Source organism: Drosophila pseudoobscura, chromosome 4 (assembly GCF_009870125.1).
Source record: "Drosophila pseudoobscura strain MV-25-SWS-2005 chromosome 4, UCI_Dpse_MV25, whole genome shotgun sequence".
Lineage (NCBI taxonomy): Eukaryota > Metazoa > Arthropoda > Insecta > Diptera > Drosophilidae > Drosophila > Drosophila pseudoobscura.
The window spans coordinates 28,628,788-28,648,045 of record NC_046681.1 but is presented as its reverse complement, the minus strand read 5'-3'; the positions used below and the strand labels follow the sequence as shown (position 1 = coordinate 28,648,045).

Genomic DNA, 19,258 nt, shown 5'->3' with positions numbered 1-19,258 from the left:
GCTTTCATGATGATGATTTTCCAGCTTGTGATTCCTATGTTTGCCTTTCGTCAACGTTTATGACAATATATCAAGAGGAGACTCCATTTCCATCCTCCATCCTCCATCCCCATCTCCATCTCCTTGCCAGCAGCGCGCGAGGACTTGGTCTACTTTATGCTTTTATTGGTTACATGAAAAATATTTGCAGCTTTTTCCTCCTTATTTTCTTTTCTGTTCGACTCGATTCGCTTTTCCCGAGCCACACAATTGTCAGCCACAGAAGTTATGAAGTATTTTTTCTTGTTTTTCTTTTTTCCTCGCTCTCTCTCTCTCTCTCTCTCTCTCTGTCTCTCTTTCTTGGTAGTAGGAAGGAGCGACATGTTGCCATAAAGTTTTTAATTAAATTGTTAGATTTTTACATTGACACTTTTTTCTGTTGTTCGGGAAATGACAAGCAAATTGGGTTTCTTGTTTGTGTTGGGGGAAAATTTACAACGGAGATAGTTTTCAAATTTACGAAAAGATGGCCCAAAGAAGGTGGATCGTGGGTCCCTCCAATATCTATATCTTTTGGATACATTTCTATCATATGTCCCTCTTTATAATATCTCATTCTCCAGAAATCTAACAATACATATTTGCCACCTTTTCTGACAGTTTATGGCCCTCAGGCACGCACACTGTCAGAATTTTTTTGGGCTAGAGAGGAAAAAAGCCAAACACCTTTGGCCGAGAGGCTGACCCTCACCGATAAATGTGCGAAATGTGCACGCATCGGTAATATTTTCCAGCACTCTCACCGAGTGTTCTAGTCGCCAAAAAGGTGGCCAAAAACCCGTGAGAGAGTGCCACCCGGCTGCGGTCTCATGATAAAGTTGACACTTTATGCGTTTTGGCCCGCGGTAGAGCAAAAACGAGAACGGAATTCCCCATTCATGTGTGCATTTTGGGGGATTTTTCAAGCGTGAAAATCATACCCTGATTGAATACTCGTGGCTTTAAAGATTTCCCCCCCCGCCAAAAAAAAAAGTGTCAGTGTCAATTTATTAGCAGCATTCAATGTGTCCTCGCTGCCTAGATTTGGCTTTGGCTTTCATCCATCAAATACACACACACACACACATATGGCCTTTAACCTATTCAATACTTGCCCAGGCATTGATGTCCCTAGTCCCCAGCGTTGGACACACGAAAATCAATTAAACGCTCTGTGTACACGCGGCGTATACGCAATATTTGTTGCTCTGACCTGGTTTCCCTTTTTCCTTGTGTTCCTTTTTTTGTGAAGTGCAATTTGTATGGCCCTAAACGAACTAAGCAAGTTGGTTAGGAGGTTATTTAAATTACCAACACGTGTAGGTGCCACATCCCACGCCCAGGCCCACGCCCACTCCCTCCTCCGTACTTTATTTGGCTGCCCCGAATTTAGCGGAATTTCGCGCTCTAATTACCCTTATTACAAGCCATAAAAAATGCCTGTTTATGCAATAATTTCGTTCTAGCACTTTGCCGAATTAATTATAATGGAAATGTTGGCATTTACAATTATATATTCGTGGAAATTTAGTGGAAATTTAAATGCGATTCGAACTGTGGCCATTATCCCTAAAATGCCATTTCCCTGTGCACTTTTCCAGAGTCAACATTTCGCACGGCTCCCGTTTGTTGTGTGCTCTTCAATTTGGGTCTCCTTCTCATCAAGTTGTTTCAACAAGAGCCTGCGCAATAATTTCGAGTGCAACGTGTTCAAATGAATTGAATTGGATAATTGAATGCATGACTGACTGCCTGATTGACTCACTGACTGACTGACGACTCACTGACTGACTGGCGCTGTGCGTGTGCGTGTGCCCGGGAATTTCCATAGAAAATTCTCCCTCTTTTTGCACTCTTCTCTACTATTTCCTGGTGCTTTTTTTGGGGTTAGGTATGGCAACGTGGCAGGAGCGGCAATCGCAACGCCTTTCAATCAAATGGCGCTGCACACAAATTCCCAAACAAACCGATGGAGGGGTGGACGTGGTGGGGGGTGTGGGGGTGAGGTCTTGCCACTGGCTGTCACTGCACGTGACAAATGCCGACAAACGACGAGTGCTGCCTCTCTGTCTAGCTCTTTTCGCTCGTTGGCTTTCAATATTGTAGCCAGAAGGGGTCTGGCGTTACCTGAAGTTTTGGCCTGGCTTTGTGATAGGCAGCGCCAGTCTCTATCTCCTAGAATTTCCCAGCATAATCCTCCACTAATTTGCCTGGCATTCGCCCTCCACCCCCCGGCCCCGCGCTGCATTTGCATCTGACAATTGATGAGCTGCGTGCAGCTTCGGGTTTTCCTCTCCGCCACCAAAAGAAAACTTTGAGGGAAAGAGAATCCTTTATGTGGCGGTAGGCTGCTGCTGACGAGCGCTTAACCTTTGAGATGGTTAATTTATGCAAAAGGCCAGTCGGAAAAGCTCAAGTGCCGGACAACGTAATCATCCGCTTCTTCGGTTCTGGGAGAGGGCTTTGCCCGTCCCACGAGCCCGTGTCCATCAGCGAAAAGTGGCGCCAACAAGTAGATTTCCATCAAGAAAAACACTTTCCCTCCCGACCTTGAGGCCTCGAGGCCTCGAGGAAAATCGCTGTCATTAATCATTCGGGGGCTCCACAAAGGTGCCACGCAGCGGCGTGGGCGATGTTAATCTTGAGTCCGGGAAAAGTATTTAAGCAGCAAACGAAATGCTCTTTGGAAGGAGCTTCGCAGGATTGTAGCAAGTCGATCAAAAAGTCCTTGGACTCTCAGCGGCCACAAATTTCTGCTTCGTTAACAATTAAAGGTGCCTGTGTGTAGGTGTGCCTCTTGCCTCTTGCCTCTTGCCGCTGCCACTGCTGATGTTGTTGCCACTTTCTGCAACTGACTTTTGACACGTGTCATTTACGTTCGAAAGCGTCCTCCAGGATGTCAAAGTGAATGACATGGCCACGTTAATGGGCATCGCAGGCCACAGCGAATGCCTTGAATAAGTACCAGAACCAGCAACTAGCTACCTGCAAATTCCTGTGGCAATTAAAACCATTCCCGCCCGGAAGAATGTTAATTAAATGTTTGGGGAAATGTTTCATCCGTAATTGAATCGAATGGTGAACAGAGAATGCCTCTGGCACATCGATTTGCATGGCTTTAAGAGCGGCCACAGGTGCGATGCCTCATCAGAAAACGCTTAGGCAGCAGACCAGCCTCAACCGGCAACCGCCATGAGGTGCATCCTTTGGGCGTGGCCGGTGGGATGGTGGGACCGGCATTATGCCAAATGGGCAGTTCTTTGCCTTCGCGGCCAAAGGTGTAATTTATTTGCACTTTTGATGGCAACAAGATGCAGGGGTGCGAAATCCACCCATCCATAAATCACCAAAGGATGCAGGAGAGATGCCTCTGTTCTGCCAGCGACTAAGCAGTTTATTGAAAAGTGGGACCCAAAGTGCTGCGCCATAAATATCCCACTCGAGTGGGGCGGGGGGGCAGGGGGCCACCCAGACACGCCCACAAAAGAAAAGACACTCTTTTTGCAGTTTCTTTTCCAAGTTCAAAGGGTTGCCGTTGCCGTTGCCAAGCGGGGTGGCGGTGGAGCTGTCAAGGACATACTGCAACTTAAAGGATTCCACCGATTTTCACTCCCATAGTGTCCCGCAATCAAATGAAAACTCTGCCAAATGGAAATGCGGATGGGTGTCAAGGTCAGGGCGAATGAAAATTGCATTAATATGATGATCATCAAATAGCACTTAACACTCTTTCTCCGCATCCGCCCATTCAACAGATTCGCAGATTTTTGATGGCACATAAGGATGCATTTCATTGCATTGCGCCCCGATGGCTGCTCAACATGTTCAGAAGCGCCCTCCAGATGCGCCACGAACAGCAGTGCCAGCGGAGAGTCCTTTCCCATTCACACAGATACTGCACACCCACATGGACGCGGCGGTAGGGGCGTGCAAGTTCAAAGACCTGCCCAAAAGCCGGCCCTGTTAACTCGCTGCTGGATGTGGGAGTGCTAACAGTTACGACGAGTGCCGCACACGAAGTGATTTAACATGGGATCCACAAGAGAGCCCGGGCGAGAGAGCAGTCGCTTAGGTTTGCTGTTAGCTAACAGAACTGCTAACAGAATGTGGGACACAGATGTTAGGGGACTGTAGCTTACAGGAATTCTCCTTTCGGCTTGAGAGGTGTATGTTAGGGCTCTGATTCCCCTCTTTGGTCTGTTAAGCCATCTATAGGGGAATGCTGTTAAGGATTTCTTAGGCAGGTTTAACAGATATTCTTTCCCTTGTAGAGTGTGGACTAGAAATAAAAAGACTTAACGCTCGAAATGTTGTCTCCTAAGTAGTTCTTAGATACAGCAATAGAAAATCCCATTGCAGAATGCTGGAAAATGTACAGAGTTTACCAGACAGGCTGCCAAAAGGAATCCACAGGAGACACTTGGTTGAACAGAGAAAAACAGAATTAAATCTGTAATGATTTTACATATGTATATTCCATTCCTATCAGAAGGTGAATAGAAAGACTTTACATTCAAAATGTTGTCTGCTGAGTACTTGTCTGATACATGAATAGAAATTCCCATCGCAGAATGTTAGAATCTGTGCAGAATTCAACAGAAAGGCTGCTAACATTCATTCCAAAGGGAATCCACATTCAACAGAGGTACGCGCTCTCCTTCTTTCGGCTTTCGCTCTGTTAAGGCTTCGAAAAATGTTAGCTTCCACAGAGAGAGAGAGAGCTACAGAGAGCGCTACAGAGCGTGAGAGGTTCTCAGAATCGCGAGTAATTAACGAAGTGTCTTCGCGGGTGTGCGTTTTGTGGATTTTAACCTCATTTTTGTTTCACTCAGAGTTCGCTTCTGGTGGCTGGAATTTCTTCTATGTTTTTTTTGTGTTGGTTCGGCAACTTTTTGTTATCTTTTGGTTCTGTTTTCTGTTCTGTGCTCTGTGCTCTCCTCGGGTGGCTGGCGGCTGGTGGCGCAACGCTCTCGAGGAGTCGCAAAAGTTGTTGACAGGCATCTCAACGCAGCTCAGCTTGAAATAGTTTGCATGAAATTAAAATAATCTGCAAGATTTATTGCTCTAGAAAGCGCAATTGACTCGGCTCAGTGTCTATTTCTGGCAAACCCCTCCCCCCCCCCCCCCCCCGCACTGTCGGATCAGGTCGGATCGGAGGGGGCCTAGTCTTTAAATATGCTTCGCCGAATTAAAGGCGATTTATGCAAATTAAAGATGCTCCAGAGTACAAGAGTACGAAGTGGGTTAACTGGGGAATGGAGGCTGCGAAAGAAAGCGTTTAAATATTTCAAGTTGTTTATCAGGCGGTAACCAGAAAACGCTGCAAATTGGCCCAAGTGCCTGCTGACTGCCCTACCAGTGCTTTGTTTAATGGTCGAAAGTACATATTTGCGTTTACTTTACTCGACGCGGACTCCTCCCTTCTCTGGATTCCACTTTATACCGTTGTCCGGGCGGGTCTCCTCAAGCTTTGGGCATTTCTCGAGACGCTGTCGGGGCCCTCTTCAGCGTTTGGTAAATGCAGCTGCCACTTGGCCAACTTGTTGACTTGTTGCCACTCTCTGACCATTCGGACGGATGGAGAAACGGAAATGAAGTTGGCAATGCGGAAATGCCATTTTTCATGATTTCTTACACACACACACACACACACAGACACAGAGAGAGACATACACAGACAGACACAGGACAAGCGTGTGAGTGGTGGAGAAATGTTTTTCCTCTTTTTTTTCCTCATCTGAGGAGTGCCCGGGGTTTGCTTTTGACAAATTGTTTGGCGTTGCCCTGGACCAATATTAACAGTGCATATCTATCTGGCTTTGTTCTCCGCCAGCGACTGACTGGTGGTGCAACAGTCTGGGAATTGTCAGGGCTATTACCTAATTGTCTGAGGGAATCGATTGCGAAGGGGTTGAGAAAGAGTTTTGCAAGAGTTTTAAGCAGTTTTGGAGCAGAAATGGAAGGGCTTTTTAATGTAGATTTATAGAAAAGGGTTCTTGTAGTTTTATTCAGAAATAGAGTGGGATTTCGTCTATGGTTCTTTGTCTTGTATCTAGTTAATGGAATAAATCGGTACTACAGGAGATATAAATGCAAAAATGATATGGAAAAATCTAAGATTAATATTTCAGTTTTTTATATAAAATATATAATATATTTATATATATTTTCTGGTGTATATTCAGTACAGAACATCGAAACAAATCTCTGATAATATCCTCCAATAAGAGATATAATTTATTCTGAAAAAATTGCATAGAAGAAGTCTGAGTAAAGTTTTAATGCATTTTTAAACCTTTTTATATTTTTAAAAAATATTTCTTTTAAAAAATTCTAGTAACTAAAGAACATTTCCCGTCTTTTTTTCAGTTTTTGCCACAACCCCCCAGTGTAAGTACCATTCCTTTTCCCAAATACAATGATTCAACATACCAGATACTTTATCTAAATAGATTTCCCAATGGGAAACACGGAAAAGCATTGTTAAATTTAGATAAAAATCAAAAAGGCATTAAATTTACATCGAAAATGTACTCCTAGTTAGGCAGGAGCTTTCTTTGGGGTTTCCTCGAAGGCAGAAATCAATTTATACCGGACAGAACAACGCTCAAACATCGATCATAAATGATGGAGTGCTGCAATCAAGATTAATGGTCTCTGGCTGTAAAGGAAATTCCCGACTTGGCGACCATTTATTGTTCGATGGCTTCGATGACATCACTGCGTATGCGCAATGTGCGCCAAAGCGGTTTAAAGTTGAAGAATCCAACAAACTATTTACAAATAGTCAAGAGTCGAGCACAATTTTTGATGGTCCAAAAGGCAAGAAGGTCATAAATTGAATGGCTGGCAGGACATTATCGAATATGATATGAGAGCGTTTAGATCCCATAGTTTGTCCCCACTTTCGGCCCCAACCTTCCCCAATGGTATTGGAAGTGGATTTTTATGTGCCCGAACATTTTTTACGAGCACTTATTTCCGCCCCAGAAATTAGACAACTGCTGGAGAGCATTTATGCCCTGAAGGGTGTACGAGAGCCCGATTTTCCCTGTGAATTTATGATGTGTGTAACAATTGGGGCCATTGTTGGGGTCGTCCACTCGGGCGCTTGTCATGCAAATTCTGCTTATTTCATTTAATGCGATTTTTACGAGTGTCAAGGAAGGGATTAATTTGCCCCTGGCAGTGGCTCAATTTTCTAGGAGGATCCCACGAATAAATAATATTTTTTGAGAGAGTTTTTCCCCCTGCGGGATAACTCTTTTGCTTTCTTCTTTCGGGGGGCGATTTACTGATGCTTAAAATGTAACTTTCCGACATTTGTCATGTTTTGTTTGTCTAGCAGATTGTTGTTTTTTGTTGGCTGTACTCGCCAAGAGGTGGAACAGAAATCCCATGACTTTTGCTACCTTCGAAGCCCCTCGAACGGCCAGGGTATGCCGGCGTTCGGCTCCCTGGGCTGCCCTTCAATTCATTGGCTGCTGTTTCCGGCGCAATTTATGCATGAAGGAGCCAAAAGGCTGCGGTACGTGCAGGTCCTGTCGCTGTCGCTGTGGCTGTGGCTGTGGCTCCTAAGCCTAAAAGTATGCATAACTAAAAAGAGCACGTTCCGCAGATACGGGCAAAAACAACCGAGAAAGAAACAACCGAGAAAGAAAAACAAGCCATTGATAACTGTATCTGGGTATCCGTGTATCTGTGTATCTGTGTGCGTGTGTGTGGGGTGGGGGGGGTGGGTCCTGGGATAACAAAACAGATATGTTTGTTGTTTAGGCAACAAATGATTCCCCTTTGGGGTCTGGCTGCCAAATGATGCGGAAAATGCAAGCAAAACGCAGCAGCTGTGGCCACAGCCAACCGAACCAGCATTTAAAGAGGTCACAAGGTCGCTCAAAGATCCAAAATAAAATGAGTTGGCTCCTAATGCAAAGCGGAATCCAGGGAAACGACACAATGGGGGAGGCGGGGGGTGTGGGAAATTGCTTACAAATGCAGTCAAAGCGCTGCGAAAACATTCAGGTAAAAAAATAAGAAAACCCAAGGGGAGGGGGTAGAGGCAGGAGGGGAAAACTATGCAAAAACTCAACAAACAAGCATTCGTGCTGCTCGGGGAAAAAGCCAGCAACAAAATGCCAATGCGAAGCGCTAAAAGTGACAGGACAAATATTGAAGTGAAACGGAACAAAGCCCAGTCCCAGTCCCAGTCCCAGCCGAGTCCTGGGAGCTGGTCCAAAGCGCCGCACAGATACAAATAAATTAAATGAAAGTCTGCCAAAGGAGAAATACTACGTATACTCGCGGAAATCTCCGGTAAATTGCGTTTCTCTGTTATTTGACTCGAAAATGATGGTTTGAAGGTTTTCCAGTATACATATTTATGGGTTCAAGAACAACGACAAAAGAAAGCATTATTCCAAAGGGAAGTGCATGAAAAACAGCCAATTTATTAGCTCTGATTGGCAAAGAAAATGTGATATCTTAAAGAATAACTAAAGGTAACAGAAGGGGCAGTAGTCGAGACCTCAAAATACTCTCTTTTTTCAATTAAATTAACTCTAATTGAAGTCCTGTAAAACCCCCCCTTTAAGTCCCCATTAAGTGGCCACTAAAATGCACTGAATTTCATATGTAAATACACCGGCGAAAAACCGAAACCAGGCTGGGTTTAAAATGTAAATTTGCAGCATTTTTTGGTTGCCAGACAAATGTTTTATTCCACCCACAAAATATACAAAATGTTGGGTCCCCTTTGCCGTGCAAAAACAAATGGGGAAACATCAATTAAAAACAATAAATGAAAACCGGAAAAAGTTTTGGCATTGCATCAGCAAAAACCGGAAACGAAACCGAAAGCCCAAAACTGAAACGGAAACAGAAACAAAATGGAGCAGAACTGAAAACAAATCATCGCATAGCCAGGGCCTGGCCTGGACCGGGCCTGAGCCTGGGATACATTTAACAATAGTTTATTGCCTGCTCTCTAAACAAGCTCCCACTCTGTTTGGTGTTGGCCAAAATTGCCAAAAATTGCCAAACCGCAAGCTGTTGCCGAGGCCCAGACCCCATAAGCCCTTGCCGGGCCCCCCCCCGTGCCTTTCCCCCGCTTGAATATCAATATTTGTAAGCAACTGTTTGTAATTTACATCTACTCGTATCTATGCCTCTGTTTTCCGTCCCATTTTCCCCCACCGAAAACACAAACAGAGGGAAAACTTTTTAATTTTCGTTTTTCATGGCCAAAAGCCTTAGCCTCAGCCCTTGCATCACATCATTGCCAATTGTGGCATGCCACTGCACAGAATATATACATATATCTGTTTGCCACTGTTTCCATTTACCACGAGCTTACGTACGGCTTAGCGATGTATTAAACAATTGAAAAGCATTTTAACAGCCCCCCAGAAAAAGTGAAAAAGCGGGGAAAAAATCCACACAAAAAATGAAATCAAAATGGAATGAGAAGTGGCCCGAACCAAAAAATTGATTGCCATTTCAGGGGCAATTTTTAATGAATAGCAAACAGAACAGAACGATGCCAAGGCCTTGAAAGAACAGGCATTAGATCGTATATATACATATATGGAACAACTAACAATCAAAATTTGTGCCCTGACATTTCTTTTAATTGTTTTTTCTTTTTATTTATTTTTTTTTGGGTGAACAAGCGGGAGATTAATTCCCTTAAAGCTCCGGGGCCTACAAATGGATCATTTAGGTTGAAATGCTTTTAGTTTTGCAATCTGTGCGCTCATTCGCCCAACAATCCGCACCTATGTCAAATATTTTTCCAACCAGCTTAACCATTCAGAGGCAGTCGGAAACCTATGCGAAATGTTTTTGATGTCCTCACACACACCGAGTGTGGCAAATGCCTGGCCAACATGCCGCATAAATAAAATAGCCCAAATGCACTTGACTAAACACACTCACCCACAGATACACAGGGGATACGACCACACACACACACCCACACACGCACGCATTCGCTGTTGGCCTGGTCAATATTTGGAGAACGAATTCGTTTTTGGGGTCTGGTCTGGTTCTGGTTTGGTCTGGGGAATTTCGGTGTACAATTTATTTGCTGCCATTTGTAGGGAAATTCAGCTGCACTCGAAAAGCCCTAACGAATTTGTTGCTGCCGAAGTATTTTATGCATTTGTAACCAAAAGTTTCAACAGGAAGTAGATAGGCATCAAAGGAACCAAGTATATGTCCCTGCTGTTCACAGATTCGAGGTCTGTCTACAAGTACACCCAAAATCATGCTATATCCATATTTGTACCTCTTTTTTCGTCTAAAACCACATCTATAATATATCTAAATTCTTCCACTCACCTGAATTGGGTCCATTGCTATTGGGTCGTGCCGAGGGGGCACCGTCGCGGGCCTCCACCTCCAGGGCATAGGCGCCCTTCTTCTCCCTGTCGAACACCGTTTTGGTGAAGATCTCGCCGCTCTGTAGATTAATTTCGAAGAACTCCTTGCCCTCGTTACGCGGCGAGTCCACAATGTAGTAGTAGACCTGGAAGTAGAATTTTTGTGGGTTTATTTTTGGGTTCCGCATGGGTTTGGCATGGGCTTGGGTCAGGGCCACACACACACACAACATCAAAAGGAGACAAATTAAAAATTAAGTTCGAAACCGAGAGGAGAGAAGAACGTGGCGAAAATTTAATTACCGCCTTGCAGACATTAAAGCGGAACGATAATGATAATCAAATCCAGAGACGAGGACCGACCCGTGCCGACCCGTTCAGGGCCGTTCATTCAGGCGTTGCCACTGCGAATCTGACGTTTGTGGTCGCCGAGGACTATAAATGAAAACGCTAATTAGTGCGGACATTTCACGCGTACATGCAAATTACTTGGCTCGGGGGGGGAGACTCGGGACTGGACTGAAAGAATGGCCAGCAACGTCGCCAAAGTGCCATATTATTATAATCGCGAGTGCGACTTGAGGGGGGAAGGGGGATGTCCATCGTGGGACGCACAAAAGACAAACCCCTGGGGGTCCTCGCAGGGCTTCATTCTGCATTTTGCATTAGTTTTTTGCTGGCCCTTCCATCCGAGGGCTTAGCACACACTTGGAAGGCGTGCAAAAATGCTAACTCTTTGACATTTATTAGCCAGCTGCCAGCTGATGGCCCAATGGAAGGACGAAGGACACGGCGTACAGCCATAAAAACAAAAAAAAAACAATTACAAAGGCGTGAAAGGGTTACAAAATGAAGAAGGAAATAAATTGGGCGGCCAGGCCAGACCAGGCCTCATTTGGGGGCAAGGACCGCGTGAAACATGGAGCACGGAGCATGGATGATGATGGTAATTTAAAAGGGTCTTAAGGGTTGTACTCACAGAGATGGAAAGTTGTTACAGTTTATTGGAATTAAGGGATAATATTTGGACGATGGAATGGAAATCCTAACCATTCGAATGGGGATCTATCAGCATAATTTACTGTTCTTTTATCTCTGGGAAGTACATGTTTTATTCATTTCTTGGCTATACAGAAATCTCCCATAAAAATATGTAAGCCCCACAATGTCATTCACTTTTGATACAGATATCTGCAGGTTTTTCCTCTATCTTTTTCTCCATTACCATTCTCTTATTACCTCTCAATCTTCTCACCTGTCAATCGCCCTTTTCCCCCCGCTCTTTACGCCGTGTCTCTTTGCCAACTTCATCGTGCGCCAGCCATTAATTTGCTACAGCAATCGCCTGGCATTTCCGCACCCCACTCGAGGCCCCCCACTCGCACCCCATGGCCGTGCACTCACCTGATTATTGGGGAATGTGCCGTCCTTGTCGATCGCATTCACTTGTGTCACTTTGGTGCCAATCGGTTCGCCCTCCAGCACCGTTTCCTGTTCGCGTTCGGTGAACAGCGGTATTTCATCATTAACATCCTCGAGCATTATGTAAACGGTCGCTTCCGATGCCAACTGTTGGGCTCCGTTGTTCTGAAAAAGAGGAAAATGTGAGCAATATTAAAAAAATGGGTTTCAGGGGGTTCCAGGGGCTCCCAGGGGTTCCAGGGGTTCCCAGGGGTTTCCAGGAGTTTCAGGGGGGATATTTGATTTTTCATAACTTTTTTTTTTCTGTCCTTCTTTCGTTTGTTTTTTTAATTAAACAATAAAGTGTGTTTAATGAGTCGTTTTTTTTCGCCTCGATTAAATATTTGTATATTAATTTGCAATAAAAATTAAACGAGCTTGATTAAAAAATATTTTAAATACTTTTGGCTTTTTGGCTTGAGGGTGGCTTGAGGGGGGACTACCCCGTGTAAGGGATTTTAATGAAAATCCTTTGTCATTTGATTGATTAAACACCATCAATCAATAGAGCAACATCTGTCGTTTATTAGCTGCCTTGTTGGCCAGCAGCAGGCTCTGAATTGTGGCAGAGTGTCCTGTTAATATTACTGTATCTATTTGCACAGCATTTGGCATTCATATTCCGGCATTACGGTATTAATCAATGCATATGGGAATCAATATAGAAATAGACACATGTTTACACACCACAACTTGAACGAGCCCCGAAATGAATTATTTATTTTGTGTTTATTCCACATTTTCCTGTGCAAACACAGGGCCGTAATTAGGCTCGTTTTTGGCCAGGACGACGGGGGGGTGGGGGCCCCAGAACATTCGATTAATTGGCAAAATCAGTGGGGAAAACTGTTTTAGAAGCCTTGAAGCAGGCACAAAGCAGGGGAAAGAGTGCTTTATTTTTGAAGTTTAAAATTGAAAACATTTCCAACAAATTATTTATTCTTCTGCATTTCAACGGCAACCGCAAAGGACGCCAAAAAACACTGCATCTATTTGGCATTTTTGTTGAACCACAAAACAGCAAAAACAAAAACAACAACAAAAAAGGACATTAAAAATTAATTCGAAATTGTTGTCAAACTAATATGAAAATATTCAAGTATTTCATGGATGAAACCGCAAATAATTTTGAAATTTTGTTTTCCTTTACAGCAGCGGCCACTGGCCCACAGGGGTCCATTAGCTTTTATTTTATTCAGTCGAATGCACAGAATTAAAGTGAAACCCGGTGATATTTAATTACCTGAACATTGCACGAAAATGGGTGTAAAAATCTTTTTGTGCAATTGAATTTTTATGGCATTTCATTAGAGGCCATGCACTGCGGTTTATCCGGAATTCTCATTAATATTTCAGCATTGTGAGCAGCCGGGATCTGAATGCAACAACTAATGAGGCCTCTAAGACTTGACTTTGATGGGGAATGCAATTGATTGCTCTGTCAGTCTGTCAATCAGCTAGTTCTTAATGAATCTGGAGATCCAGACCAACCCCAGCCCTCTGCCACTTGCCATTTGCATGGGAAACTCGCGCAAGTAATTAAAACTTTTCAAATCAAATAATTACAGACAGTCAATCCCCAAATACACGTCTTCTTGGGGCCCTGTTTGGGACAAGTTTAAATTGAGTTCTTACCTCGACACGTATGGTTAGATTGTACTCCTTGATGCTCTCGTAGTCCAGCGGATGGTTCACCTTTATGTCCGCCCAAGTGTCGCCGTTGTCCGGTCTTTGTTGCAGGTAGAACGTATGAAACTTGTTCGTTTGAGCCGTCGACCCGGGCATCAGTCGGTAGAAAACTGTCGGATTGCCTTCAATGCCCGAACTGCAGACGCGTCCCGGCCAAAGGGCCCAGCCAAAGAAGGCAAGATTCGGATATTAGTAAATTTTCGGTAATGGGGTTTTGTGGGGAAAAATATTACGTTTCTACATGAAATAATGGTTAGGCTACGAAATGAAATGGTTAAATGTTTTATTTCATTTATCAAAAATCAATGAAGAGAAAGTTCCAGGGGAAAGTTCTCTTTCGTTTTCAAAGACATTCACACACTCTCTCTTTAAGAATACGACATGCAACATGACAAAATTCAAACACAACGACGCATAAAAAGAATTCTTGCTCTAAAAACAATGTGCATTCAAAAAGATTCTTTGCTGTTGCACAAAAAAATTCCTTAAAGCGTCTTTTGTGCAAAAGAAAAGTACATATAATTTTCCGCAAAGCAGAGGGAAACCGAAAAGGAAAAACGGTTGGGGGAAAAACAACATAAAAATGGCTTCAAAAAATGTAATTGCCATTTGGGTTTCGGGTTTGGGTTTGGGTTCGGTTTCGGCATATGATAATGAAAAACAAATTAGGCAAAAATCAGGGGGGAACAATATATATATATACGAAATATATACATATATTATTTGCGCTTGGACAACACTTGCAGCTGACAGAAAAATGGCAGCAGCAGCGGGAGTGGCGGTACACAAAAAAAAAAAAGAGCCTTAAGAGCCGGGTCTTAAGAAATAAATGAAAACTGTCAGACTGCGCAAAAATGTTGCCAAGGACAAAAAAATGGCACAAAAAATGAGAAGAAAAACTCATGGCGGGGTGGAGTGGAGTGGGTGGAGTAGCGGGTGGTGGTGGGGGGGTGGGAAATTTTTTGTGGATTGCATGAAATTTTCTTGGAGGTTTCTTTTCTGTTTTTTCTGTTGTTGTTGTTGTTCTGTGATTTGGATGTAAGGTGTGAGTAGATTTCATTAAATTTCCGTTGATGGTGTGTGTCTATGTGTGTGTGTGTGAGTGTTGGTAAACCCAAAAGAAAGTGTTGGAAAAATATATATATTTTTTGTTTATACTTATTTCTGTACACTGAGCACAATTGTGGCTTCTTTTGTTGCAGTTTCAACTATTTTCTATAATTTAAAATAGGAAAAAAAAACACAAACAAAAGATTAAGCTGCTCTAGGCTGTATAGATAAACGTATGTACGAGTATTTGTGCCCACGACCTTGCCACGTGCCGCACAGCACACACAATGGGGAACTCGAGGCGCCCCAATTACTATGATTTGCGCCTCCCAACACTTAAACCCTCTCCTAATGGCATCTTGGCCCCCCGCCCTCTAATGTATATATATATATATATGTTGACAAATTTCTTGTTGTTTTTTGTGCTGGGACATGACCAGATAATTGCAAAGAGAGAGACAGAGAGAGAGAGAGAGAAACGTTAACTGAAGGGAAAGGTGAACGAAAGATGTTTTTAAAAATTATAATAAAACCAAGAGAATACTTAAGGCCAGAAACTGAGTGAAACACAAGAAGCAGAAACCCAGGCACGTTTAATAGATTGTAATTTCCTTAATACCGCGCTGGGGAACAGAAAGGAAGTGTACTTAAGGGCACGGAACTAAACCAAACTCTAGATAGATTCGGGTTCGAGCCAAGTCTAAGGCTCTGTGCAGGTGCGTATGTGCATCGTTTCTAGTTATTTTTTGTATTTTTTTTGTGTGTGTTTATATCCTTTGGTTCTAAGTGCATTTGCTTTTAGTGCGGCAGAAGGGAAAGTGCATGGTGGCGCAACAAAAAAAAACTACACAGAGGAAGAGGATAATATAAAAACTGACTTGGACTGACGCATAATTAAAATGCCAGTGCCATGTGGATGGCTTGCCACGAAGATAAAACGCTCCCCGCAGAGAGAGCGGGAGAGAGGGTGGGGGGGGCTGACCTGACCGCATCCCAGAGATCCCCCCAGTTGCGACCCAGAAGTCATTTAAGTGCTCTTCTTCAGGTTGGTTTTTTTTCTTTTCCTTTTTAATTGCAATTATAAAAAACAAAACTTTGTTTAAAATAAACTTTCCACCCACTTCCCCGCCCATTCCTCCCCTTTGGAATAGTTGTGGGGCGCGGGATTTATACTTTTTTCATATTTTAGCCACTGGCTGACACTAAGTGGCAGGTAATTGAAACTGACCCACCTCATCATGCGGCAAAGGTCCCCCCCCCCCCCCCCCCCCCCCCTCAACTTCTGTACAGTTTCAAGTTTGAGCAGCAGCTTATGGACATGTGCGTCCAAAGGAGAAGAAGGAAACTTTTCGGAGGCTCAGCGAAGCGTGAAATACCCTTGAGGAGTAATGAGAATCAAGTGAGACTTTTCACTGGGATTTTCATTAAAAAATTTCAAAAATTTGGAGGGTAGAGTCTACTATTTGAAGGCCATAAGGTGGAAACAAATACTATATCTATCATTTATTCAGCTAATGGAGGAGTAACAAAGCTCCAGACATACCAAATTACTCCCCAATATCGGAACTGGAATAGGAGTTATTTCATTGAAATAGCTTTATTGTCTATTAATCACTTCTAATGGGGTTTTAACGTCCAAAGATTTAACAAACTTTCTTTCAATATCACCAGAAAAGCGAAAGTTTTCCCAAAGAAATCGTATAATTATCGATTGATACTTCATATGAGGCCATAATTTATTGATTTATAAAAGTGCAACTTGGATAAAAGAAAATATGGAAGTTTTCTTTTGAAATTATGGATGATAAATATATTTTATTTTTTTGTAATATTTTGCAATGACTGCACCATCAGGTGACCCATGCGACGCCAGCAGTGGGCTCTACCATTCGGATTCCAGACCATAACCCAGTAGCCCTCCCGCCTAACCGACCGAGGGTCGCTGCCGCATGACGCGCGACGCTTTGAAGACTTGAAAGTAGCTAAAGTAGATATTTGTACCATTCTGACACAGCGTTTCGATGACTCTATAATAGTAAACCTGTACTGTATCATGTATTATATCTCTTTTATCTAATAGATCCGATATTTTACTCATATCGGTGCGAAGGATCCCAGGATAGGCGCCCAAGGCGCTCCCCATGGAGTATATTAGTCTAGAAACTTATTTTCCTTTACACCTTTAAGTGATCCCATTTATTGATTGATTTTTCCTAAGACAGGAGTTCGATACGATGCGGAATATCGCACTATTCAGTATCTGCGTCTGCGTAGAATCTATATTATATACTAAACAAAATACTAAACCAAAAAAAAAATGTTGTGCATTTCTTATAAACGTGTGGCTTGTGCATTTTCAGCTTATAGTTGTGTTTATATCACAGGTGCATTTGTGGAGTGCTTTCATAAATGATGGAGGGATACTAGGGGAGAGATGATGATATGGGAACGGGGAGCACTAAAGGATGTAAACAAAGGGGGGTTCGAAGAGGAGGCCAGGGACCCCTCTTCTAACGGGAATCAATCTCTAAGGAGCAGCTAGGAACAAACAGAACACACAAAGTAACTCAATGGCAAGACAAATATGACACCAATAACCGATAAAGTATGAACACGAAACAAAAAAGACACCTAAAAAAATGATACATATTTCTTATAAAATAACTAAGCAAAATGTTTGATTGATTTGTTTTTTTGTTTGTTTTTTGATTTTGATTTTTGAGAAATGTGGTAAACTTTTTGCACGAAAAATGAACAGACCTGGCTTTGATCGAGACGACTTTGCCGCCAACGGGCATATTTTCCTTGACATATATGGGCCCATAGACAGTATGATCCCAGACGGGCGGATTGTTGGCCCGATCGACCACATCGATCTGTACTTCGACAGTACGCGATAGTGGCGGATAGCCCTTGTCTTGGGCCATGGCCTCTAACTTGTATGTCTCGCGCTGTATTTTATATACATTTCAAAAATCGTTTGTATTTCAAAATCAAGCAAGGCGTTGCAAAAACATGACGCGACACGTCGGTACACGGTATTTTTTTTTTTGCGTTTCAGGTTTGTTTAGGAAAAAGGCAAAAAACAAAAGTACATAATATAGTTGGAACATTTCTTCAAAGAAGTTGTAAAAAAATGGAATTAAATATTGTAGATTGTATTTTCATGGTTAAAAAAAACAAAAAATTAAATTCGTAAACCAACACCTCTTTAAAAAGAAGTAAAAACTTATTAAAAAAAATAACGAATATTTAAACAGTTTTTTTAGGCCTTTTTTCACAATTTCTCTATAAATTGGTTTCTTTTGAATGCAGTGCAAATTATTTTATATTGTCTCGACCCTCGCCTCAGTTTTGTGTGGCTTTAAAATAAATATAGGAAATATAGTCTCAACTAAATGGTTTTAAATTTAAAAAAAAGAATATCGGGTTTTTGTGCATTTTATAGGTAGAATTTTCAATAGCATACTTTTCATACAGTTTGCTTTGGTTGTAATTCTTTTCGTTTTCGTTTCCGACTATTGCTTTTTAACATTTTTGAACACATTGTGTACGAGTGTACCAGTATTTACCTTGTGATTCCTAGAGCCTTAAAACTAAACTGCAACCTTGTTTGGAGTACATACAATATTTGGTACCTATATTTTGTTAATCCAATGAAAACCAACACCAAAATTTCATTACGATCCTCACAGCATTCCGGGCGTGTCGTGGGGGGAATTTGAGTCACAGAATGGGGGATAAATCAGAGACAGAGAAGCAGGAGCAGATCCAAGGGGCGGGGGTAAGTGTGTGGGGAGTTCCATGGGGAACCGCATCAAAATGCAAAAAGGATTGCTCGTTTCAAAATCGTTACAAAATCCAGCAACAAAAGACTTCCAGATTTTGAATTTTGTTTCCATATCGAATTCTTCTTTGGTTTCGAACTTTGTTGATGGACCCACAAAAAAACGGGTGTGAAACTTGGGAGAGCTTTTACGACCACCAAAAAGTACTTTGTACATCGTAAAGCTTTCGCTCTGCAGAAGGATAACAGCAGCATCGACCGGCAGACCGGATGTTAAAAATGCACCGTAGGGAAAGCTTAAATGCTATGTTAGCCAAATGTTTAAATGCTGTTAACTAGACTATGTTAGGAGACTGTTACAGACAGCTGTTAGACTCTCATGTTAGTGTTAAGTGTGTGTAGATTTTGCGATGGAGGGAGGAGAAAGAGAGTACGAGTACGAGTATGTATGTGTGTGTGTTGGCTATACAAACCTTGCCTTAACCGATGTTACAACCGTACCCACAGTGACATTCTCGCGTATGTGAATCGGCCCATAAACGCTCTTATCCCAAATGGGGGGCTTATTATTGCGATCGACGACATCTAACTCAACATCAACATCGGCATAGGAGGGCGGTTGGCCCTTGTCTTGGGCGCGGACGCGCAAGCGATAGCGATCGCGCTGTTGATTGATCGATTGAGTGTGAGTTTTGATTGAAGCGTAGTGTTAGCCGAAAATGTTAGCGTTAACAGCAGAACGGGACATTGCCATGTTAATGCAATGGGTAGTCAATGCCCGAACCAGAACCAAAGTGTTAGCAAAATGTTGTTAGGTTTGGTTTGTGTCTTGGGTTTACGTTTGGTTACGTGACGATTACGTATTTGATGGCAT

The 19,258-nt window shown here is 42.7% G+C and overlaps 1 protein-coding gene across 12 annotated transcripts in view; it reads right to left on the bottom strand.

The window, feature by feature from the left end:
- CadN (neural cadherin) overlaps positions 1–19,258 on the bottom strand; it is a 122,969-nt gene that overhangs the window by 53,060 nt on the left and 50,651 nt on the right. For 8 of the 12 annotated variants that reach the window (XM_033380622.1, XM_033380623.1, XM_033380624.1 and 5 more), the window contains 4 exons: positions 18,858–19,048; positions 13,494–13,683; positions 11,802–11,984; positions 10,357–10,543 (listed from right to left, as the gene is read on the bottom strand). In XM_033380622.1, coding sequence (XP_033236513.1) covers positions 10,357–10,543; positions 11,802–11,984; positions 13,494–13,683; positions 18,858–19,048 — 751 coding nt within the window. Of the gene's footprint in view, positions 1–10,356; positions 10,544–11,801; positions 11,985–13,493; positions 13,684–17,357; positions 17,549–18,857; positions 19,049–19,258 lie in introns of all 12 variants that reach the window. The other 4 variants (XM_033380627.1, XM_033380630.1, XM_033380632.1 and 1 more) reach the window with 1 other exon arrangement.